Source organism: Stigmatopora argus, chromosome 8 (genome assembly GCF_051989625.1).
Source record: "Stigmatopora argus isolate UIUO_Sarg chromosome 8, RoL_Sarg_1.0, whole genome shotgun sequence".
NCBI classification, from domain to species: Eukaryota; Metazoa; Chordata; class Actinopteri; order Syngnathiformes; family Syngnathidae; genus Stigmatopora; species Stigmatopora argus.
Genome location: NC_135394.1, coordinates 9923021 through 9949078, shown reverse-complemented (window position 1 = coordinate 9949078; position 26058 = coordinate 9923021). Strand labels below are relative to the sequence as shown.

Sequence of the window (26058 nt, the reverse complement as noted above, 5' to 3'; positions counted from 1 at the left end):
TATTTTTTAAGAATTTTAATGTCGATAAATGGCATACAGTAACGCATTCTTTGGAATGAAACACTAGTGTATCTCCCACCAGCAGCAGTGGTCAAAGACGCCTAAGGAAGTGATGTGGAAGAGAAAATAGAAGTCATTTGCCTTGTGAAATTATTGAAATACCTGACATTACTGTAAAGAAAGAAACTTATTTGAATCCAGCACCACATGGGCCGACCTAGTAGGGGAAGCAGGTTAAATGTCATTGTTTCAAATAAAGGTGAACCAGAGGAAATCCAACTAACCTCAAGTGCTTATAGGAGATAGAAAACAAACACAAAAGACAACTCTCTTGGTTGCCACAGTCTCTCTCTCTGGGAAAGTGAGGGATGCTGGGACATTAAAGGTGATTAGACTGGGACAAGGGGGTCTTGTCGATCAAGGCATGGAGTCCCTAGCCTTTAGGAGCCGTGTACTGGCGCAGGAGGGAAGAAATGGCGCGGGAGTCTGTGACTTCCTCGGGGAGCGAGCCCTCCAGGTCTTTGATGGACGGGTCGGCACCGGCGCTCAGTAGGAGCTCCACGATGTCGCCGAACTCACACGCCGATGCTACACAAAGGAGAAAATGTTTCTTTATTATGAGTAAAAAAAATGAATACAATTAAAAATGAACATGAATTTAAAAAAAGTGAATATTTACAGGTTTTCCCTTTTTAAAATTAGAAATGAAGGATAATTGACAAAAATAAATGACAAGTTATAAATAGATTAAAAATGCATCTTGCCAACCATGAACTTATTCAATCGTGGTGCTGGAATGTGTTTTTTGAAGATATTTTTTCCTACACTTCCTACCAAAGTTTGTATGAATCATTGGCTGCCATTGACCACGTCACACGTCCAAATCAATTTTGACGTCCATTGCTAATCACAGGGTTTTTTTTCGGTATACATTTTACTGAGCAACAAAACATACATAATATACATATACTTGGGCTGGCAGTGAACGAGTTAAGGTAGTTAGCGGCTCACTAGCCACCTCTCTAGTTAACTCTTGAAGCCCCCCACCCACCTTCCCTCTAGCTATGGGAGTGCTCCTCCCTGTCGGTGTCCATCACTTTCTGCTTTTAAACAGCGGACTACGTGCCCGTCAACGATCGCTGATGTCAGCAGCGGCGGTGATTGACAGCCGAGCCTCTTAACCTCAAAGAGGGTATGCGAGATGTGATGATACATCGGAAAAAGCGTCTGTGTCCGTGCGCGTGTGCAAGCCAGCCAAGATGATTGTATCTTATTTTTTTGACGCGAGCTCTGCACCTGATGGGTGTTTTATTTAGGTGCGCATGGCATGCGGTGGACGGCGCACCCGCCCGGCCGGGCCTTGCGCTGGGAAAAAATAGAAAAAAGAAAAACTAGCTAGTGCTCTGGGGAGCCGTAGAGAAGGAGAACAATTTATGGTGAGCAGTAAACCCTCAATTAATCACTTGCCAGCCGTCATGGCGCTGTGCAAAGAGAGGTGGAAATGAATTTTCATTCTCTGCTATTTGTCTCGGAGTTCATTGCTTATGTTTATTTGTTGTCTTTTGACGTGCCACCCTTCCCCTTCACTGGACGCGGGTGCCAGCGGGTAACCCGACATGGCCGGAGCGGAAAAGGTAGGAAGGACAGATGGTGCGGTGGCGTACACTGGCTCAGAAGGACAAGAGAACCGCCCCTCAGGGACATGTGTGTTGGGGCACGAGAGGGTCAGGGGGAGTCTGAGGACCGCTACTGATTTCCTCAGGGAGGCCATGGCGATTACTACACACACACACACATTTGCACACATAGACAGAACAAAATCAGACTGGAATAGCCACACATGGGTCATGTCAGAGTTGGAGGACATTTGGGCCTTAAAACTATGGAAAAAAGAACTTTTAAGTTTTGATTTAGTGCCACATATTCAACAATTATAGCTTAATAAATGACTAAAGGCTTGACTAGCTCATCTCACAGAAAAACGGTGAGATTTAGATTTGATTTCAAATGATATATTTAGCAGATTTGTACCAATGTCAGTATTTTCTCAGGAGTAGAAGATAGCTGTTATACCTAACCAAGAGTGATTGATGTGAATCAGTAAAGAAAAAGTAGAAAAATAACTATTTTGCATCACTTTTTTTCTCCATTGTGGGTATCCTCTGCAAAGCTCCCTACATACATTCATATTTTTTTAAGTCATTCAGTCTGTTCATTAACCACTCCCAGTCAAAATGGATTGAACGTCTGTGCAATTAATGGCAACCAATGAGTTAACAAGGAAGTGACCCGAAAATAATCCAAAATTAATAGATTAATAGTAAGTTACCAAAACGATAAGGGAAGAAATTCACAAAGCAGGTTACATTTTCCAAGTTTCTTTTTAGATTTGGTCTCAGGATATGCAAATTTACTCAGATACTGGATACAAGCAGGGGGGCCCGGCTTCGCCAGTCCCACCTGCTTGTTTAGAACCAAAAGACAATTGTTGCGCTATTAAAAATGGGTGTTTAACAAATTAAAAAAAAATAGTTTACACAGAGAAGAAATGCAATCACTCGTCTATTGGGATCAGACAGCCATTTTTGGCCACCATGAAAAAAATTCAACTCTCTACGTTGCACGGTTTGGACAAACGTATCGAGAGAATCTTAACATACACACACTAACACATGCCTAAATATCGCTTTATACGGATTATAGATAAGTGTTTTGTATATGTATTTAAAATTTGAATGGTGTGGCGTAAAATGTCGCCCAATTCTGGAATAGATCACAAACGTTGACACAAATATACCAAAGGACAGGCACACAAGTAAGAGGATGGCTTCATTAAGATGGAGAAGGAGAACAAGAAGTGGCCAAAGACACATTTCAATTGTATTACAAAGTGAACACACACCCGCACGCAGCCGCCTTCTTACCATAATGTAGCGCCGTCTGTCCTTCATTATCCTGTGAAAGGCAAAGACAATGTTCAACTTGTGACAAGTGAAGAATAAATCACTGCAGAGTTATGATAATAGAAAAGAATTTGGAGCCACAACTGATGAGTGCAGATCCAAATGCAAGAGATTCACCTGTTAGCATACCAATCATTGACTACTTGTTGGTTTCATGTGTATTGCTTTAGCCGGATTTGTTTTTATTGGTCTTTGGGGGGATTATGAGCAGATGAGGTATTGATTTGGGAATCGCGTGATTTCAATCATTTGTTTGTCTTTGTGTGCATTCGTTATCTTGTAAAATAAGTGAATGCCAAGACTTTAAAATATGGGGAATTGCCATAAATGTGCCAATGATGTCAACACACTATACTTCACAAGAATCAGAGTATGTTTGTCCAAACTTTTTCAAAGATTAACTACCAGAATAAGAACGAGTTTGTATTTTGGCTCAAAAAAGGGCTTCAAAATCAGTTAAGATATCATATAAATATAAAAATTCTGGAATGCTGAAGAGGAATTTAATTGTTTTTTTTGTCACTGCACTAGGCAGAGTTAAATAGTTTTCCTACCTGGTGGGTATTCCTGACCTATGTTTTGCAAATATCTATATTTTCTCTTTTTAAGACATTTGGTCTTAGGACATGTAAATTGACCCAGATATATTGAGTGGGTATTTTAATGACTCAAAGGATTCTAATGTTGAAAAATATTGTCTAGTTATGGCAGGTTTTGATGTGGAGCTAGTATATTAACTGCAGTTTATTTTAATTATATACATTGAAGTTGAAAGTCACTACTGTAGTATATGGCCCTGACATACATCAGTCCAGGGACAACAGCGAGACGTGTATAAAGCATCTGTGTTGGTCTGTGTGTGTGTGTGTGTGTGTGTGTGTGTGTGTGTGAGCGGTACAAATGGTAGTTCAGGTTAAAAGGTCAATGATAGGGACATAATTCTTGTAGGAAATGTGGCTTGGGGACAGGGCTAGAGGTGTGTGTATAGGTATAATAAGAACCAATCTATGACAGGCATCATCAACAGAAGATTCAGTTCTTAATCACTGCTCCAGCCTGCCTTTGCGCCTCGTAATGATGATGAATGGCCAAAGTGCTGCCGGCGCCCTCAGAACAAAAGTCCAATGGGTTCACATGATTGGAGGCAGATTAAAAGGCTTGGTGACATTTCCTTCTCTACAGCGAACACACGTCCAAAAGATTAAAAGTAAGATGATGAAAGCCTGCATTAGTCTTTTCCAACTTTGGTATTTTAAAACGCAACCCTTCTTCCTACCTTGCTTAATTTTTTTTCTTTTTCCGTGCCCCTCTCTGCTGTCGTTACCACATCCACCTTTTTCTTCTTTCCCATTCACTCACCTCCTCTCTCTTAATCCTTCTCCTTTCATTCCCCCTGTTTCCTTACTTTCCCTCTTCTTCCATCCTTGCCATCTTCAGTGCACGGTGGTGCTATTGTTATCATCTATTTTTCCCCCCTACGCTCGCTTTCTCTCGCTGTTTCTGTCTTAGGGGCAGCACTTTGGGGACCTTCTTATTGGATTAGTGCTTTCTATTCCCTCTGGGGGGATCGCAAACACAGATGCAAATGTCTGCTAAACTAACACTTCACATACCATATTTTCCGGACTATAAATCGCACTTTTTTCATAGTTTGGCTTGCTGGGCCTACGATTAATACTAAAATATGACTTGTGATTTTTTCCTCTCTAACAACCGTAAGCCTTTTTTGTTGTTACTTTTAAGGCTATAGTTATCTGTAAACTTATGTTATCTTTTTCGCCTGTTGTTCTCCATTTTACTATTGAAACTTTAAGATATGTTTGTTCTTGGTTTCTGATAAAATAAAATAAATTCCTCCCTCAAAAAATGTGACTGGAAGTACAGTGCAACTTATATATTTTTCCTCTTCATTGTGTATTTTTTGGCTGCCACGACTTATACTCGGGTGCGACTTATACTCAGGTGCGACTTATACTCAGGTGCGACTTATAGTGCGAAAAAACACAAATTTGAAAAATTGGTTTCTGATAAAATTCAAATTGCCCTCCCCAAAAATGTGACTCAGAAGCAACTGCAACTTAAATATGTATTTTTCCTCTTCGTCGTGTATTTTTTGGCTACTGCGACTTATTCTCAGATGCGAATTAGTCCCAAAAAACACGAATTTGAAAATTTCTGACTAAATGTTAAATGCTAAAGTTGTGACTTGACAGTCAGAGAATGTCTCGTTGGCACTATATTTTGACAAAAAGTATTAAAGGTGACCACCATAGTTTCCCTCCGAGAACATCATGACTGATAACCCATATAAATATCGCCTTACATTACAAAGAAGAAAAAAAGAATGATAAGCGGTTGTGAAAATTGGAAGCCAGTGAAAACTTGGTTCAACATTTAAGGATTTTAAAAGAAATGTTAACAAAAATGCTTGCACCACCTCCGTGTGACTTATAAAATAACTTCCAGAAAGAAGCTGAATTATCCAAAATTCCAACCGCCAAAAAAGTAAGCAGATGTATAGTGCAGTGAACATAGATGGTGCAGCTGTGCGTGTGTATATACATGGGAGGGGGGTCAGTGCCCTGTCCTCTCAGCGTTCCCTAATGTCCCCGGATTCCGGGCCGAGGCTTGATGGAATCACGGGAAATTGGATTGTCTTCCATTTGCTTTGGAAGTAGCTTGGAAGAGACACCAGCCCCTTACTCCCACCAACCCCCCGCCACTGCTCGGGTGCACCCCTGTCCCGATCCCATTACAGAGGCATGTTGCACCAAACCTCCGCTTTCGCATGTCATCCAAAGTTTCCCCTTGCGGTGCAGAAACGTCAGGAGAGTGTTCAATAAAGCAGTTGCTTGCACAAAAGCCGTAGCACCGGCGCCGAGTAGTGGATCAACCTAATGGGCCGGGCCAATATGCTTAGGTGGAGCATGAATAGGGATTGACCTATTAGTATAATGGCAGTATTACTGGATCGCACCAATCTATCATTTTGACCAAACAAGCCAAGTAAAGTAAAAAAGTGACGCTTGAGAACAGTCAAAGTTTGATATTTGGTATTACAGGACATTTCCACTTAAAAACTCTTGAAAAATAAGCCTTTAGCCTTCTGATTGTCTCACAAAATCATCGATAATAGGTCTTATTTTTGTCAAAGGCTTGATTATCTCATCTTACATATCAATGGTAAAAAATGCTACATTTTACATGTCATGTTGTACTTGGTCACAGTAACAGAGCTCCAAGATACACATAGATATATAAAGATATAGCTAAAGAGTAGTCAATGGAGAGTACTTGTATATCGTTTTTACCCTGCCTAAACCGCTTAACATTAGCACCCATTCAGTTACCCATTTACACACAACCAATGCCTTTTAGTAATTTTTTTTTGTATGTGGGTTATTTAAAATCTAAAGAGTGCGATGCAAAATGTCCTCTAAATCTGGAATAACCTTACAGGACTGCAGCTGCAACAAAGTACTGGAGATAAATACACTATAATACATTCAACTATAAAATTCAACTAAACAATAAATGTGCGTAAACATAAAAAAGCGGAACATCCGTCATCTGCCTGATGAGAGTGGAGGAATGTCAGATGAATCCCTTACACGGGAAGTCATAAAACCCTCAGGTGTACTTGAACTTATTCAATACACAAACACAGAGAGACTGTCACAAATATCATTCATGGTAAGTGACAGAACCAGTTTTATGCATAGATCCACTCCCTCAAAGCTCTTGCAGTTCAGACAAGAATAGTTCAAATGTAGAGCTTAAACTGTTTACAGCATTAAGTGGCAGCTTCAAGGGCATAAAACATAACTGGGTTTGGGGATACAAATAGAGCGCAGATGTCCCTGGAGCCTACGATTCAGTCTAGCAGCGTTTCATTCTGATTGTGTGTCTGAACCTTGGATGAGATTTGTTCAGGTTGATGTTCAAACTTGTCCTGTCAAATCTAGCTGAGGATTTTGTACAAAAAGGTTTTCAGTTTTGTTTTCTCCACCTCTGCTCTTCTTTTTGATGCGTACATTGAAATATAAACTCATGAGCCACAGCTTTATGAACACAAGTTTTGCAAAAATTGGCACTTATGCAAATATTAATGCTCCGTTTTAAGCAACTCATTCAAATAAACAATTTCCCGAATGACTCTAGATTTTACAGAGTTGTGTGATGTTGTTTTGGCTGAGTGTGTCTTTAAACAATCAATTGCTGCGTATAATTTGAGACATAAGAGTGATTAGCTTTGACGCATGTAGCCAACATAATCAGAACCCTCCCAGACTGGACTTTGAGTGAAATATATACGTGTATAATTGTGTTTTTAAGGAAAACAGTTTGTATCTGTATTCAATACACAGTGATTTATACAGGTTCATACTACGTACACTCTTGGTCATTAAAAAAGTAGCACATGACAGCAAAAGTGAGACCACCTCTGAAGTTGAGCAATTACGAACTCTTTTTAAATTTTTGTTCCCTATTACTTATTTTAATTTGCCCTGGCATTTCCTGTATCCCCACTACCCCAGACAGAAACATTAAACACGTGGTAAAAAAAATGGAAAAGCAATTATGATTTATGATCAATGCATGCAGCATCTTCTGACTTTTATAATGACAGCGGCTGGGAGGGAGTGCGTGCTTGTGTTGGACGAATCGATCGACTGGAATCATTGGCATGCAGATTCCAACAGATCGCATTATGAAGAGCAGGTGCCATTAATCAAAAAGCGGCGAGATGGAGATGAAGATGCTGCTCACTTCACTGAGCCTCCCCCCCCATCTACAACCAGAACAGCTACTGTGGCCCCAAAAACCTGAAGCCCTTTTAAAGATTTTATGATGAATGGCCGCAAAGCGCAAGACATACCAAGAGAGTTTTTGTGAGTGGAATGGATTGCAAGGACCAGTGAGACACACAAGTAGGTACAAGTAATAAGCAATGACAGATCACTTGCACTTTTGTGTGATTAATGACTAAGCGGACCACATACACTACATCAGTATGTGTTTTAAACATCTTTTTTTGTCATGAAAACCTGTTGGAATGACCTAATACACCTCAGGCTTTGACAATGTAACTACAGAGTTTAAATTGCATCATTGAAAATAAATAAAGGCACAACATATGTTCAGTGATGAACCCGAGTACAGTTTATGGTCAGTATATGTATATACGATGTATGTCAGGATATGGCATCCCTCAGCAACCCTGTTTAGTGGTTTGGTCAAGTTAGTGAAGCCCTCTGGTGGTTGTCAAATTATTCTTCATTTATGTCTCTGTCTGTATCAAACGAACCCCAGGGGGGGGATCAGGAGCAGTACAATGTCAAATGAATTGAAGCAAAAAATGTGGCAAAGAATTGCTTTAAATTTAATTTTGTCATTACTGATGTCCTAATTTTCTTATTAAAAGCCTTTCTGAGCTTGATCGAAATACCCTTGAGCAAGGGACTAGAAATTCTCCATAAAATTGAGATATTTCTGAGTGTGTGCGACCTAGAACTAAAAGTGACATAGCAGATGTGTGTGTTTGCTGGGAATGCCCCAGTGTTAAAAGGATCTGCTTGTGGGGAGGGGGGGGTTCATACTTAATTGAATCTTTGTCTCTTCTGAGCGGCAAGTGGTAACCTTGCCACTCAGCGTGTGAGGACCGCCACCAGTGGCCAAATTAGCGTGAAGCCTAACTCGCTGCCCTTCACACTGCCTGGAGTGTCCTTCAGGTGCCCCCCACACCTTTCTCTATGCTTAATGTTAAAATCATAAACCAGATAAGATGGAACAGATTGTATTTTTGTTTGTTATGTTGAAAAATGTATTAAAAAGAGTTCAATTTAGCTGGTTGGAAAACAAAATAAGCTTTCCTTGTTCGTAAAAGCATAGTCTTCTACCCCCGTCCCCTTTTCGCGTCCCCATGCCTGTTTGTTCCCATGGGATGCTTTAACCTCCATTATGGCCATCAGAGAGGAGGATAGAGTTGAAGCCCAGGATTAACGTGCCTGGGCCCCCCCCACGGCTGTCCTCCTGCAGCTCATCGATGATGTTTAAAAAGAAATATATGAAATAAATAAATGCATAAAAGAGTGTAATATAAAAATCAATCGCGAGGCGAGCGGGGGCTGTGGCGGAGACAGCGGGAATGGGGGTACTGGTGGGTGGGGGCTCATAAAGCTGAGTACTGCGGGAGACTGATGGAAGGCAAAACACTTACTACTTTGTTTATTCTCTCTCCTTGCACACCCCCTTTCCCTCCACCACTGTTTCCAGCTCTTACCTCCCCTCTCTTCCCCCTTCTCTGTCTGAAGCGGTTGAGGACAGCTTTAATGCTCCTGACAATTTATGTGGATGGTTAAGAACGATGGAAATCAAATAGTAGGATGTAGGCGAGGCCCAGTGAGTGGCCAATAAGAAAGAAACAAGAGCTGATGAAGGCAAAGACGACTGCTACCTGCTGCAAGGCCACTTTAGACGGCGGCATTACTGTCAAGTCACAAGCTCGCCTTTGAGTGGACACATTATACATTCATAAGTGTGTGAGTGTCTGACTGGCTCTTTTGACACTGCGACAGCTCTCACATCATTAAGTCAAGTGGCATTGCAACGACTCCATATAAAGCACACCAACTTATGAATGCATTCATACACTATGAATGCAGTGAATGTGTGATGTATGCAATTAGATTTTCAAATTCATCAAATTACAATATACTAAAAAAAAAATGTTGCTGCACTTCCTTCTTTGAGTTCATAGTCAAATTCTCTAAAATGCTCTGCAAGTTAAAAGATACATGAGAATGGCTTTAATTGTAAATGATGTTGCTCATTTCTAGGGAAATTAAAGTGTAAAAATAACTATAAACTGTAGCATACATTAGTGGTGAAAAGATGACTTTAAAGGTCCTGTCAACTCTATCTGTCACAGTTTGACGTCACTGTCATAAATCTTGAGAGTAAAGCCCCTCTGTTGGATCCATAAACTACTAAAACAGCCCAATCCAGCACTGGTAGCATCATGTCGACTTTGTTGTTTTGTGTTCCTCAGCCAATTGCGGGTCATCCCTGCAGTCAGATATTTATGACTATTGATCTAGCTGGTCCCGGCTGAAGACTTTTGTTCTGTCGGCTCCCGGCTCTGACCTCAATTAAGTTATGAATTTCTATCTGATAGACTGGGAGCACTCGGGTCCTGCTGCGGCCGTGCTACCGCGCTGGATTAATTTGAATTAGCGGTGCTGGAAGTCGCCCTCCCTGCCTCATGGATCATGTTGTTTTAATACAAAGTGGTGGCGGAGAGAGCGAGACAGTGGAGAGCGAGCATGTGACACCTGCTCGGCCTCGTCTTCCGCTCACTTCCTCTCGGTGTGGCGTGAACAATGCGGCCTTCCTGGCATTGTGTTTGCTTGGTGTTAACCTGCACTTTGTCGGGTTAATCCCAACTTTCCCTTCACTCATTCGCACTAATCACGTTCCGGGTACCACATTGTGTAAATACACTTTGGGCTGTTGTCTACCTTTGTGGCTGTCTGCAGTGCTTCCAAAATATTTGACTAAAGTTATCATGAATAACTGCACATTTCCATGGCAACTCTCTGGTGGAGGTTCATCTGGATGGCTTGGATTTATTTACAAAGAAAAACTTGAAGACACTGTAATTTGCATACTGTTCCAGTGCAATGTGTACATATAAGATCCCTTGCCTAATCAAGAAATGAATTACATACCTGTCAACCTCGAACAATTGCTCCCCTTATTGAGCGATAATAAACCGTACAAATGAAACGAGGCACATATTTACTCACACAGGGCGGACTTTCTAAAATTTGCCCCAAAGTGGACGTAGTGCCCAATCGTCTTTTGTATGCACTAAATTCAAGATTCTGTCGCTGTATGAAGCTGACAGCTTGACTGTCCAGTTACATTGCTTGCGGACGTGCTGTGTGGAAGGGGAATGCGCATATCATGCTTAAAGCATGACAATATTAGCAGTCGACGATTACATTTTCGTCTGCTACCAGTGACCGAGACGATCCGGGTTAGAGCCAAAATGGGTAAAATGCAATTGGTTGTACAAAAAATGTACTAAAAAATCCCGTTCAAAAGTTGTTATACAGCATGCACAATTTGAAATGATCAAAAAACGTATAAGATACGAGAAAAAATTCTAAGTTGACAGGTATGCTATTGTCAATATTCGAAGTGGTTGAGAATTTGAGTTATGTGAATCTGCTGATCACACTGTGTGTCCAATTTATTGAGGAAGTGTGACCCAGTTTTTTATCATCTTGATACAATAGCCTCAGGTACTCGGACGTTTGGTCGTCCAAACGTCCGGGCGACCAAACGTCCGGGCGACCAAACGTCCGGGCGACCAAATGTCCGGCGACCAAACGTCCGGGCGACGAAAACGTCCGGCGACCAAACGCCCGGCGACCAAACGTCTGGTCACGGTTGCCTCATGTGTCACAATTTATGAATAAATGCCATATACTCTATTGTGCTTAGAAAACTTTTCACCATTGAAATCAAATGTTCACTAGATCTTCATAAACATTGCAACTGCAGAACACCTACTGAATTATAGGAGCTCTGTTTTGGTTTTTACAAACTTGCCTTCTCTAGTTTCCTGAAGATCTCATTGTTCCTATTCAAGAGCATATTTACCACCGCCACTCCAGTTGTGACATGAAGGAATGACTTAAATGCACCTATGCCTCTTTGTCACAGTGTTTAAGTCCAGCTGTTGAACTGTCATTTCTATTATTACATGAAGTGAGAGTCAACAACCCAATCCGTGTGCCTGTCCCACTTTCACGCAACAGTGCAAGGATGAGGTTTGACATACAGTTGGCAGGTGGCAGAGTCGTGATCTGTGTATTCAAATACACACACGTACCGACCGATCTATTGTAGTGCCCCACCCCCAGGCTTTATCCAGGATTAAGTATCAAACGAGCCTTTAATGCAGGTTACCAGGGTTTGGGAACAATTCACTAAAACAATCAGTTGATTAATTTCAAACGATTTCCCTCTTCAGCCAGGCAAATAATACTTTTTGTTTAACCCTAAAGCTACCCCTCCCACCTTTTTAATCAACAAATTAAGCATAAATCATGTTTGATCTTTATTTACTGGTTGTTCAGCATTTGGTGGAGGTCAAGAGAGATTACTCGTGGCTCCATTCAAACATTCCACTATTTCTCTTTTGAACGTTTTTTTTTTACCTGTCACAAACTTTGGCTACAAAGGACAGAGTCACATTACCTCTTCTTTGATTAAAAATAAAAGGACAAAATGGGGTTAAAACAAGTTCTAATAAGAAGGGCATTGTTCCACAAGCTTTAAATAATGAGGTAATTTGGCATTGTGAAGGAGTTGTATGATTTAGACAACTATATTGTTCCTCCAGCCACCTCATAAATCTGCTTTCAATAACACTGCTTGTCTAATTTCTGGAATATTTCTCTAATGAGATGTGATTGTGAGGTTGATCAGCACCCACATCAGCTAATTTTTCAGCCCTGCGCCACTGTTTCCTTTAAAAAAAAGCCAGATCCAATCGAGTCGGAAAAAATACTGACGATTTGGCTTAGTTTATTGAGGTTTCCAGTGAGATTTTCATGTTTTTATAAAAGACATGGCTAGTTGTGTTCATGTATGGTTAGGAGGAATATACAGTAGTCATTAGATAGCGTGAAGAAAACAATTTATAGAAGGTAGAGGAAAAAAAACTGTGACCAGTTTAAGGTTTTGCATCCAAACATTAGTTAAAACAGCTGTCAGAGTGAAAATAAATGAATTTACTTTTCAAATTTTTGCCCACTATAATTGAAGAATTTAGAAAACTGATTTAAATATCGAATTAAATTGTTTCCCCCCCTTCAGAGTACAGTAGAATTTTTCATACTGTAGAATTTAAATGAGAAACACAATTTTGTTGACTGATGTTCAAATAATTAACACGTAAATCGTTCAAATCACTATGTATGCTACTTTACTTTACCCTTTATCATTTGATATTGCGCTATATCATTATAGTTATCCCTCGGTTAAGTCCTTTATGAAGCATTCCCAGCAAATCCCCCATAACTACTCCCCGCGCTACTGGAAACAAAAAGGCCACGTATGACCACACAAAGTCATTTGTGAAATGTCCTGATTATGTGGCCTGTGCGACGTAAAACAATTTGCCTGATTACTTCCAATTGATTCGGCCTTACGGTTAAAGCTTGGGCGTGCAACCTGGTGGCTGTGTCGTGCTGTCTGGGCAGACAGAGGACTAATTTCTCCGATGTGCAGCTGAGCCAGCTTACGGTCCGAGCTAAAGCCTCCTGGATATTGCTAAACCTTAGGGAGGCGAAAGGCTACACTAGTGACTTGCCACCTTTTTTGATGAAGCTCTGGAGGATTTGTCTGTGCCTCAAAGTGAATTAAAGTTGACCTTCGGGGAGAAGAGGGGGGGAATGGGGATCTGAATATGACAGAATAAAACTCGTGTTTTGCTTGTGAGTATGTGTAAGTAGAAGTAGATCGAATAACATTTGCAAGGTTGTTGTTGTTGCGCTTTCCTTAGTTTCAGTGTTGCGAATGTAAATACAGAAACGCTGGTACAGTATGGTCAATGTAAAACCAGATTATTTTTAGAGCAACTTTGATTCATGTATTACCGTTAATGGCAGGTAATGGGTTACAAACTGACATATGATTTTGGGCAAAATGTCAAAAATGTGAAGTCTTGCTTTGGTGAAACTAGTTAGTAATATACTAGCTGAACTTCACAACAATTACCGTTAATTTAATGAAGGTTTTTAATTGTCACCCCTGCAAACTAACCTTACTTTTTACAAGGGCAGATAGATATTAATGACAATGTTGTTTGAATAAATGGAGTATTCACAACTGACGCTACTCTGAAAACGGATCAAATAAGATTTAGTTCTCGAATGACAATTTCCATTATAAAACAAAAAATAATTATCAACTAATTTTAATTGTATGTAGTTGTGTGAAGCTTGCCAACATTTTGTATATTGAAATCACTGAGGCATCTTTTTTTAAGATTGTCATTCAGTCTCTTAAACATATTTAAATGTACACCTACCTGGTTGTTGATATCAGCTTTGTGCTGTAGAAGAAACGAAACCAGCTCCTTGTGGCCTCTGTCGCAAGCCCAGTGCAACAGAGCTCGACCCTGAAATGCAAAACACCGTGTTAAAATTGAGCCCCAACACCACCATTAAAGAATCAGCTGATTCTAATTGAAGGGCTTTCTTATTGTGCCCATTGTTCGGAAAGTACGCACAAATAAATATACTGTATACTAAGATTTTGACCCATGGATGAAGTCAGTTTTAAAAAATATCCAGTTACATTCCTCAAAAGTGGCAAATGAGGCCTTCAGAACCAGAAGCAGAGTTGATTGATTGGGTTGTGAGCGTGTAAAAGCCCCCTACTCTATTGAAACACACACACACACACACAAGGTGCATGCACACACACACACCTCTCCTTTGGTCCGAGATCAAGTTCATCTTTCAGTGGGGGCAATTAGGTAAAACAAACTCTCCAAGTCCAATTTGGCTGCTTAAATCATATTGATCACCACAACTGCATGTTAGAATGAATACTTATGGAAGAGAGCAGAATACCAAACAGGCTGGCCCCTCCCTCACTCTCCATTCCTCTCTTTTCCCGCTGTCCTCAGGTGTGTGGCTACTGAATGATGCTTGCATCATCACTAAAGACCAGAGTTAAGTAGTAGGCCATTGTAAGTATTAAGTGGAGAGCTTTAGAAGGGCTGCAGTGGACTATCATGAATCAATCAGGTCATTGTGTTAAAACCAAAAAAAGTGAATTTACAAGCCAAGAATTCTGTACTCGGCCTGAAATTAGAATCCAGCATTATGGCTACTTGCAAACATGGAGGACACTTATGTATATACTGAAATATCCAGGTGTAGAAGTTCAATATTGAAATCATTGCCTGCCATTGATGGCCACTAGAGGTCCAATCCATTTTGACTGGGAGGCCTGGCAGCGAATGATCACTCCAAGTCAATGGATAAGACAGTTCCTGGAAAGATCTTCAAAAAGATTTTTCAAGACGTGTTTGAAAAGTTAAGTATTAAATTCAAATTAGCATGACATTAACTTTTTGTTTTGCATACCCCGCATAATGAGCATGTGAAAAATTAAATATGTATTACCACTATGGCAACCTCTTTGTCAAATGGCTATTTGTAATTATCGTAAAATAACCTTTGAGGCAAAAAAAGTAATTAAAGATTTATTTTAAAGATCGTTAATCTGATTTAAAGTTGGGTTCGGCATGATAATATTTCTCTCCCAATACTTTCATACAAATGGGTGAGAGTGCAAGACTTCAGACTTTTTCCTTAACCTACATATCAGGCTTTTGGCTTATATAAAACTTCACTACCGCCCTCTGCTGTTACACAGGTTGTACTAGCTACCTAGCTTTGAATTCAAACTCATCCTGAAAGCTGCAGTAATGAACAAGGAGATGATACCTCTTCATCTTTGGCGTTTATGTCCAAATTCTGGGAGCTGATGGCCTTGCTGATGTGCTCAATGTTGTTTTCTCGACAGTAGTCAAAGATATTTTTATCCTCTTCTCTGAAGAAATAGAGAAGAAGAAAAAAGAAGTCATGTGTTAAATGAGTTTCCATGAACCGGCATCGATAAAATCAATGATAGAGACACAGTAGATAAACAAAGATCTTTTTGAAATGGGAAACTGGACACTCTTGGAAGTCAGTTGAAAGTAATCGTAATTTCCGACGGTCGCCGTCAATCTAAACAACAACTCGTATGGACAGCAATATTTTTCAGTGTACACGGGCTTTAAAACAGAAGTGAAATAACATTTACGACAATACGGGAATGGTAGAACAATACATTCGTAAACTACTGAATCTTGAGCCTATGCTTGGTAAAGTATTGATGGCGAAATGTTACATCAAAACAAGCAAGCGGCAGGATTAGTTCTTTTCTCATTTTTCATGTAGGCTTTGTCCCGCCGCTTTAAGGATCACATCAAATGCACACAGACAGATAACACAACCTCTGTCTGCCTTGTGCTCGGGCAACAACCACATGCACCGTCCCTTGGGAACGCTGACGTACAACGCGTACACAAACACACGTAGAGGCGCCGTCCCACCTCTGATTATATCTCTGCATCTCTAATCACCTCCTGGCATTGGGGACAACCATGAGCGCTGGTGTGGTGGTAGTGATGTGCATGAGGGTGGGGGGAATCTCATTTAGAGCTTTACGCCTTCCCCTCCCTCCTACTCATGCTGCCCATTCAAATTAATTGAATTTAGTGCTCTATTGTGTGACAAACAGCCCATACACGCACTGCTGTACGGCTGCTGTATCCCCAAGGCCACAACCTCGCCAGCAAACTCACCCCCGCACCCCCAACTCGCCACAACACCCCAACAACACCCTTTCTGTGTGCTATGTTCATAAACCTGCGAATCGAACAGTCATCGCAGTCTTCTACGATAAAAACAGAGCGCTGTTTGGCTTATGGGTGAAGGTAAGTGACCATATTTACAAGGCTCATTCCGTTAAAAGAACCCCTGTTTTGCTTAATTACGATAACTAGATGCCTCAAGACACTAAAGTAGTGGACCGGCCCTGTGTAATACGATAAAATACAATACATTTCAAAATAAAAACCCTTTAAAGCCAATATACTAATAAATAATTGACAGCAAATGATAATTCTTTCAACTCTGAGCCTTAGATTTTCCCTCTGAACAAAAAGGCTACACCATTGCACAATTTAGTTTTATAAATGTAAAACATCAGTGCTGTAAAGTTTTTTCCCCAAGTATTTTATTTTATTCTCAAAGTTTTTCTTTACAATTACTTCCAGTTCTTTCCTTTCCAGAATAACCTTGCTTTGCCTTTAGAAAACAAATAGTATTAGGTATTATTTACGAGCGTTACCCACTAACCAAGTGCACCACTAATCAATATGCATCCAGAGCGAGGCAGCTAATCGTCCAGAAAACTTATTTGCACCGATCAGAAAATAAATGAGGCGTAAACCCCAAACAAAATATGAATGAAAACCTCAGTAGAAATCCAGTGCTTCTCCAACCTGATACTTCTCATCCGGCGCTCTAGTTACTGATTGCCTGAAAAAGTTATAACCTCAACCTAGTGATGTGTAGATAGTAAAAAAACAAAAATCTGCCATTAAAAATTCAGATTGACATTTACTCCCCGTCATTTTTTTTGTTGCATTTCTTTAGTTGTTTTATCAACATGTTCTCTCATGTCAGTCCCCTTCCTCCACTTTTTGCTCATCAGCCTGTGATGAATCATGAATAAGTCATTACAATTTTATCACCATAACGTTATGTATGAGCTCACCCATTTACATATTGCTGATTACTGCCGCAATGTATATTCATGCTTTTCCCGCACGGACACGCCCACTTCTTCCTGCTGCCCAATGGCCACTGTGACCCCGTGTGTCCCTTAAGTGTGGCCGTCATCCGTCTCCCCCCGCAGATAATCAATAGGCCAGATCATCAGTCTTTTGTTGATTCTCTTTTAGTTTATACTATTATGCCAAAGATAAAAAATAAATAAATAAAAGATTTCCATGAAAAATGTGTGCTATGTGCCTTTAAATGTGTGAAATGTCAGTCTGTGAAGGTATACACAAAGACTGAACAAACACATGATTAATGTGCCTCCTGTAAGAAGTGTGACATCAACAGTAAAGCAATGCATGATGGGAAGGTCACCCGCTACCTTGTCATCAAAAACGCTGCAGTGTGTGTGTGTGTGTCTCCTTCCCTTCATTAATCTGACAAAACTGGCCACATTGCAGGAATGAGCAGGCCCACAAATAGACAATAAAGAAGCAATAAGAAGCAAACTAATTCAGCGCCTGCTTCCGTCAGAGGGTCTAACATACAAAGCCTCCGGTGTTGATCGGCATGTTTTGTCGAGGGGATTACAAACACGGCGCTTAAAGCCCCCTCAATCACGCGCTGATCAGCTCAGTAACGTGGTTATATTGCAAATCAATGCCGCTTTTATCAATACGCACAAACGAGAGAGAGGCGAAGAGCGATCGATGCAATTAACTCTGACAGGTGCGTGTATGTTTAATATGGAAGGGTGTGTGTTCTGTGTTTCTGCGTAAAAATGAAATTGGAATGCAGCAGAGCGGTCAATGTGACAGTTCCGTCAAGTTCTGCATGGGTTCAAACGCAATGGGGGAGATCGGATAGTAGCGGCTCTTGTACGATCGAGGATGGGTGCATATCCGAAGGGGGTCAGAGTTCTGAGTATGCCCACCAAATCTCCATCACGCCCCCATTCCTTCAATCAGATTGTAATTAAAAGGGGAAACCTGGCTGCTGTCTCGAAAGACCGTGCATACTAATTTGAAAAGACGGAAATATGCAGGACTCTCACATCTCATTTCAACTGCTGAGAGATGCTCTTTTTTTTCCATTTGGAAGGAAGATGAGGTCTTTAAGCTTGAGTAAGTCTGCCAGGTAGCGGAAAATATTCCATTAACATAAATCAGTAGTGTATGTTCCGCTCTGTTGAATGTAATCAAACAGAATGAGGACCAGTGGTTAACAAAGACAGCTCAGGCGATGTGAGCACTGTAGGATCAGCCTACTCCGCAATCCTCCTGACTTTTAACATTCTTTCATCAAAGAATAGAGTTTCAGAAAGGCGAACAATACATTAGACAGGTTTTTTTTGTGCATTTGTAATTCTGCTACCTGATCGTCTCCTCTTGGTACAAAGAGCTGACCGCTGCCCCTCCGAAGCCCGTTCTCCTTTCGGCTCCTCTGCTCTCCTGTCACACAAATTTCAATGAGCAACAATGAAAAGTGTGAAGTCAATTGTGGTACTACAAGGAAATGGAAAAACCATACTTGTCCCACACGTTCTCGCTCGGAGACATGAATCCGGGCCATTGCTTTTCATACGTGTATGTTAATCTGATATTACGTAATTTAACTCTTTAGAGGTCAAGTGTCTATTTTTGGTCATTTATAAAAACACAACTCATAACTATGAAAACGTGGCGCCCACATTCTTCGACATCACATTTTCAGTCATGTAGGCCAAAATATGAAGATTTGATTTGGTTTAGCTTAAATGATCCAAAATATGATGCGCAGATTTTTATATGCAAAATTCAAAGTAGAAATTCATTTTAAAAAAAGGTTCTAATTATGAATCAGTATTTTATAGGAAAAATTGTAACTAGAAATTAAACATTTAATAAAGCTTGCATGTGGATAAAAGAAATATCAAAACAATCTGCCCTAATGCATTTTAAAATAATGCAGGCATCCTAACAACGGCACATGCATCTGAAGGGCACAAAGCATTTAACCCAACAGTTCAGCCTTGGGGAGGTCGGCGCTAAACTGAGTTATCTTCTTAACGGAATTCCTCATTAAATTTTTCCCTCCCCTTCCAATCGCAACCTATTCTGCAGTGACGAAACTTGGCTTCCAAAGAAGCCTACACAAATCCAATTTTATAAAAATGGGTAAAAAAGTGGGGGAGAAACATGACAAGTGAAACAACAGTGCATGCACTTTTGGGACAAAGTAATCCACTTGTGAAACAGAATATTCGCTGATGCGCCGTCCCTGCTTCCCAGTCGTATAATCTAATATAAAAACAGTACCTCCTCAACAATTGAAAAGGAACAAAGGTCGGCTTCTGGCTATTATTCTCTGCCCAGTTTCTCTGCCGATACACGACGTATTTAGCGGTGCTTCCAAAATAATGACTAGGCCGCGGTAATACAATAAATTTCTTTTCAAGTTTGTGCGTTTGCAAGAAGTGCTCTCTACTGCGTCTCTTTTGTTGTGTGGCGCTAAGACACGGTCAGCCATTTGATTCTCCTCTGAGAAAAAAAGAATGTGTCAAGATTGGTCATGTGCATCAGGGTCACGTCGTTAAAGTGACATAAATAGGGAAGAAGAGCAAACAATGAGTGTGTGTGTGTGTGTCGGGGGTAAAGAAGACAGGGGAAAGCACTGTAAACATTAGAAATATGAGTCTTACAAAGACTTGCTGGGTTGACATGATCTTGGTTATCATATTTCAGAGAATAACAATAAAATTCCTTGAAAGGGCTTTTAAGGCACAGACAAAAAGCATCTTTTTTGTACTCCCCTTGCTAATAATCTTTCAGGATATAAGGTATCCAATTTTACAATTCTTATATCTATCCTATTTATGTATTTACAAATACATACTGAATGTTAACCTTTTAAGAACATTTTAGACTGTAAGGTCAACATACTACTTGGCCAAATTCAGATTGGTTTAATTCTTTCTCAAAGAACAAATGCGGTTAAATTTCCACACAGTTTGCAAAGACTGTATTGCTTTAAAATATGCTGATGAATTCTGGAGTGATGAATACTTAATGTAAAATTTTCTCATCGATGCAAAACAATCTTTCAAAATAATGCAGCGAGGCTGACCTCTAACGGTAAGGACAGAGCATTGAAAAAGCAAATAAATAACATCAAATATATTTGTAATCCTACTGCATGTAGCTTTGCTTACTTTATACAGCTTCTCCAGTTTGGGGTTGAAACCTATTGTAGCAGTCATTTTCCTGGTCTTAAAAGATTATTTAATCTATTGTTATAGTTGTTAAAAAAGCCTTGAGATGCATATGTCAGATTCTTTGAGCGTCCTTTCGTCAAAGGTAATTTGCACTAAACATTGTCTTTTACTTTATTTATACAACCTTAGAAAAAGGCGTTGGACAAAAAATGGTGTCTTAGAGATTGTGTGTATGGTAATTTGATTATTAATATTATTGATATTTTTGTCATTATTATTATTGTTGTTTCATTAGTATTATAATAATTATTATTAGTATTAGTATTAGTAATATTATCATTATTATCATTATTGTCATTATCATCATTATTATTATTATCATTATTATTATTAACATTATTGTTATCATTGTCATCATTATTATCATCATCATCATTATTGTTATTATTATTATTCCGCTCTGCTGACCTCACTTGAACTACTTATGTATTCATTATTTATTCATCTGTTTGTTGTTATTTTTGTACTACCTACTGAAAGCTTTAAATCTCACTATAATAGTATAATGACAATAAAAGCATTCAATTCAATTCAATTGATTAGTAGTGATTATTATTACCCTCTGGCTTCCTTCGGGGTCTAACATGTTGACACAGGAAATGTACTCTTGCATTGCCTGCTCCGCCTCCATGTCCCCAAGCTGCTTCCATGCTTGCCTAAAAAAAAAAAAAATCATTCATCAGATGAAATGGTTACATGTAAAATCTGAAAACTGTTTGTGTTTTGTACAATTCTAACATTTTGTCCCTCAAATATTGAGAAGAGAAAACACAGCGAGAACAACAAATGAATTTGGGATAGCAATTTGATTTGTTAGATCTAACAATTCCACATTAGCAGTCTTTTAAGACATATATTGGAGGAAGATGAAACAGAACCAAAAGCATGAGTGTGGTTGAGAAAAACACTGGGATGGAGACATACATACCATTTCCTCTGTCCTTCAAAATCGAAGAACCCTGGCTTTTGTGTATTGCATTTTCCCACTTTGACCTAAAACAACAGTTAACATTGAATCACATGATCACTTCATATTATTATAATCATTCATTGTTGGTTTCTAGGGCTGCCGGCGGCTGAGTGGTTAGCGCCTCGGCCTCACAGTGGGGGTCCGGGATTCAAATCCAGGTCGGTCCACCTGTGTTGAGTTTGCCTGTTCTCCCCGAGCCTGCGTGGGTTTTTTTTTCCGGGTATTCCGCTTTCCTCCCACATTCCAAAGACATCCATGGTAGGCAGATTAGACACTCTAGATTGCCCCTAGGTATGAGTGTGAGCGTGAATGGTTAATTGTCTCCTTGTGCCCTGCGATTGGCTGGCCACCAATTCAGGGTGTCCCCCGCCTCTGACCCAGTCAGCTGGGATAGGCTCCAGCACCCCCCGTGACCCTAGTGATGATAAAGCGGTTCAGAAAATGAAAAAAGTTGGGTTTCTATGTGATACTGGGGATAATAATGGCGTCACAAACCAGAGTTCATAGTAGTCACCTGTTTGTACCGGGCATACAGGTAGAGTAGCTGGTCCCTGCTGGTACTTTGGACCAGACCTCCGACACGATCGGCGGCAGATTGGAACTCCTGTTCCAGTTCATCACCTTCCAGGCGTTCTCCCGCCTCCATAGCACCGTAGTCAAATTTACACATAGCCAGGTCCGAGTCTGAGTCCGATCCCGCTCCACCGAGAGGCTCCCCAGTGTCTGGCCGGGCCGGATCGGTACCTGAACCGGTCGCGGTGTCCGGAGAGGACGACGGCGACCTGGAAGCCATTGTTTTTCTTGTTGCTAGCTGACCTTCACCGACGACGGATGGCGTTGAATCGTAGTAAAAAATAAGATTTTACGACAAAGTAGCGATTCGATTAATGTTTGTTGGATGTGCCACTTTCTGTCGCGTTTAAACCCCGTTAGAGTTAGTAATGTTGACAGTCGGACACATTTCCGTGTTCGGTCCGTCATGGGTACGATTAAATATTAGCACTGACTAGAACAGGAACCAGCAAAATAGTTCCGTTTAAATTTGGCTTTGTTGTTTTTGCCTGGGTGTTTTCCAGTAAATAAGTTAGAAATAAGTACTATATAAATATACTTGTTTCCTTTTGGCTTTCAAAAATAGGCAATCAAAATACAGGTGACAACCTGCAGAAGCGTAAAATATCCACTAGGTGCTACTATTGTTGCAATCTTTTACTCGGCTCACTCAGCATTTCTTAATGTGTACCATTCATAAACAATTTTGCCCCATATATTCGGAAGATAGGCTAAGAGAGTAGAAATATAATAGTCATGAGTTGATCATTATTTTTTCGAAAAAAAATCCATTGTAAAAAGACATACAAATCCCTGAAAATTGAACATACAAGAGTCCACTGGATGTCGACTTTAAAGACTAAGAATTTCCTTATAGCGTTTTGCAATGTTCATATGTATAACTGTTGAAATGATTTTTTTTTTTTGCCATGCCGAATAAAGGTGATCTGCACCCTCCACAGGACAATCCAAAAATAGACGCAATCCAAAGTCCGCCAAACATTCAGTCGCAAACTGATTTTAATGTATTTTTTTAAAACTCCTGCATTTTTAAAATGAGTAAATACATTCTCAGAACAGCAAGTAGCATGTCAATCACTTCATCAAATTAAATCAAAGACGCCATATGTGTTTTAGTCACGCATTGCAAGACCGAATTCAGAGTCCAACCACAACATTACAAGAACACATTGTTTAACTTGCAAGACACCATTCAGAATTCAAATCACAACATTAAAACAACACACTGCTTAACCGCGCCCACCAGCCAAGACCGACAAACTTGTGTTATAACGGCTCAATAGCCCGAAAACCGGAAGTGAGAAGTGATGCGATGAAATACTAAGAATCAGTATTAAAACTAAACACAACCGCCTTGAAATAAAAATCCAAGCCGCAAACTAATACCCGACACACGAACGTCCTCAAAGGACAGACATTTGTGTTAGTAAAATAAAGTGCAAGAGACGGAAATGGCAGCGAGAGTTCCAAAACAAACCAGCTGACAGCTTGCGCTCTATGACGTAAACACGTCATTGATGGCGGACCGCACGCTGGTCCTGCAAGCGCGCACACACACACGCACATACACACACGCACTCGCCGAGGGACGGAGCAAAGTCACCCAGACGCACTCTCGAACTATACGCGACCCCCGCCGGGCGAGACGAGTACCAGAGTCTGGGTAGTGGTTTTAGTAGCATGTGGGACGGGACGACGAGGAGAAGTGGAGTGAAGCGGGCCGCCTTGGGCTTACTGCTCGCCGCATGTTGATCCAGCAAGTTGTCGGACATAAAAGTGGCGTCGCAGCGGAGTAGAAGAGCCGGCCTGGGATTTGCGATCACTTGGTGGAATCTTTTTTTCCTGCAAATATGAAATTTGCCGAGCACCTTTCGTCCCACATCACCCCAGAGTGGAGAAAACAGTACCTTCAATATGAGGTAACATTGCTCATATTATTGTTATATGTTGACATAGAAGACTTGGAAGCAATATTAACATAATATTTATGTTTTTTGTGATGTGAAGCTGTTGTAAACAGATTTTTTGTTGTTTTCAAATGTTATTACAGTGCTATAAAGATGGAAATTCATAATGGAAGATTAATTGGCCTATCATTAAGCTTTATTGCTGTTGGTTGAGAACGTTATTCATTCATTAACACTTAAAATTAACTGTCGAATTAACCACCAACAATGAGTGGTCTTTAGTTTAATGATTTATAAGCTTGCTCTGTGGAATATAAATAATTAATCAATTTTTGGGCTTTTTGTGTTATTGCAACAAAAAAGATGGGCACAAACATGTTTTTTTTAAATGAAATGTATTGACAATTAATCCTTTCTTTAATAAAGACTCTGAAATGCAACTTTTTATTTTCCTGAACACACCCTCTTGGAGAATATTGGTTTTTATCAAAAATCCACACACCCTAACCCTTTGTTATACTGGAGCAATATGAACACATTTTTCTTCAGTGACTGTGTCCATTTGCTCACACTGACTTTTCTATTTGCGCACATGATCTTTGTATGCTGTTGTATTTTTATTGAGAAATATTTTATTGTTCACATCTACACATTAAGAGCTGTGGCGCAAATGTGCAGTGACAGCTCCATTCCATTTAACTATGAATTATAGACAAAGACCCTGCTCACTCACCTCTGCCTCAATGGACAACAGGAGATGGCTTTTTGCACTTGTTTTATTTTGAAAACACCGCCCTATCACTCAATAGCATAAGTGTTAACAGCAAATAGCTGTATTCGAGTCTTCATGGCAAAATCATGTGGTGGTGACATGATTTCTTCGACAGGTGTGCAAATGTAAAATATTAAATATGTGTTAAACACTGGGATATATGGAAAAAAATAACATCTATATTGTTTGGGTAAATCTTTCATTCATTCTTGCCATTTTTATATTGTGTCACTGTAATAAATCATGCTCCAAGGGACAAATGTATGGTCAAACTGCCATTTTACACCTCCGCTCTCCATCTTGGCACGCGCTTGAGATGGATGCCATTGAGTAGATTGACACTCTTTTTTTGTGATTATCCAACAATTTAATCACGGAGAGTACCTTTCATATACCTAGTTATGACAACAGATTTTCAAATGCATTACAAGTACTATAACAACGTATCCATCGCTAATATGTAAGAATCAACTATGGCCGTTTATTACTGCATAGCAAGCTTCGCGTTTGTCCTCTAAAATCGAGTATATGTGTAATTCCTATTGCAAAGGTGTGGGCAGGATGATGACACACATGCAGCACCCCTAATTTTAATCCACATATCCAATAGTTTCTATTTTGGAAAAATAGAGACTTGTGCTGTTTATTGTCCCAGAACACACATTCTTTTTGTTTCACTGATTTTAGTGACTCATTATTCCACCAGCACAAGTCGTTTTAACCATAATTCTGGTCTTTGCATTTGAATATTCCCGTGCCTGTTCAGCACTTAGTATAAAAGCATGCTTCTGCGTTGGCATGGACAGATTTAAAGGCAGTTGTAAGTCTTCATTTATGAGCCGGTTAGATTAATTAACCCGTGACCTAGTTTTCAATCTCTTCACTATCGTGTCGATTCAGACTGACCGTGGGTTCCCAATGCAGATAAGGTTGTAATAGATTGACTGTTCCAATAAATATCACCATTTTAGTGTGTGAGACACCACATCTGAACTCAGAGCCACTGACAAGCCGATAGAGTGATGGCCTAATTAGCTGTGAGCTTGATCCTGTGGAATTAGGTAGGAACCTTTTTATTCTAAAGACTTGTTTGGTATGGAGGATGTGTAAATGAAGGCCTCTCAAGAGGCTTTTGCCCAAGAACACGGACTTTAGTTGCAGCTAGAATAGTTCCCAGAATTTAAGGTGGCTTAAAAT

At 40.1% G+C, this 26058-nt stretch overlaps 2 protein-coding genes across 3 annotated transcripts in view; one reads left to right on the top strand and one right to left on the bottom strand.

The window, feature by feature from the left end:
* On the bottom strand, nucleotides 1–23799 carry acbd6 (acyl-CoA binding domain containing 6). The gene is made up of 8 exons (XM_077607158.1): nucleotides 22124–23799; nucleotides 21568–21632; nucleotides 21199–21295; nucleotides 18761–18837; nucleotides 15500–15605; nucleotides 14071–14160; nucleotides 2925–2955; nucleotides 1–588 (listed from the first exon to the last, which is right to left on the bottom strand). Exons 1-8 carry the CDS (start codon nucleotides 22400–22402, stop codon nucleotides 434–436), a joined length of 900 nt encoding a protein of 299 aa, XP_077463284.1. The 5' UTR covers nucleotides 22403–23799; the 3' UTR covers nucleotides 1–433.
* xpr1a (xenotropic and polytropic retrovirus receptor 1a) overlaps nucleotides 23697–26058 on the top strand; it is a 39558-nt gene continuing 37196 nt past the window's right edge. Inside the window, exon 1 of one of the 2 annotated variants that reach the window (XM_077607157.1) lies at nucleotides 23697–24101. In XM_077607157.1, coding sequence (XP_077463283.1) covers nucleotides 24033–24101 — 69 coding nt within the window. In that variant the 5' untranslated portion in view covers nucleotides 23697–24032. The remainder of the gene's footprint in view (nucleotides 24102–26058) is intronic. The other variant, XM_077607156.1, reaches the window with a different exon arrangement.

Coding starts and splice junctions, on each gene's coding strand:
- acbd6 (XM_077607158.1), bottom strand. CDS start 22,402: ATGGCTTCCAGGTCGCCGTCGTCCTCTCCGGACACCGCGACCGGTTCA. Junction 21,633..22,123: donor TGTATGCCCGGTACAAACAG/GTGACTACTATG, acceptor CTGTTGTTTTAG/GTCAAAGTGGGAAAATGCAA. Junction 2,956..14,070: donor AAGCTGATATCAACAACCAG/GTAGGTGTACAT, acceptor TGCCTTTCACAG/GATAATGAAGGACAGACGGC.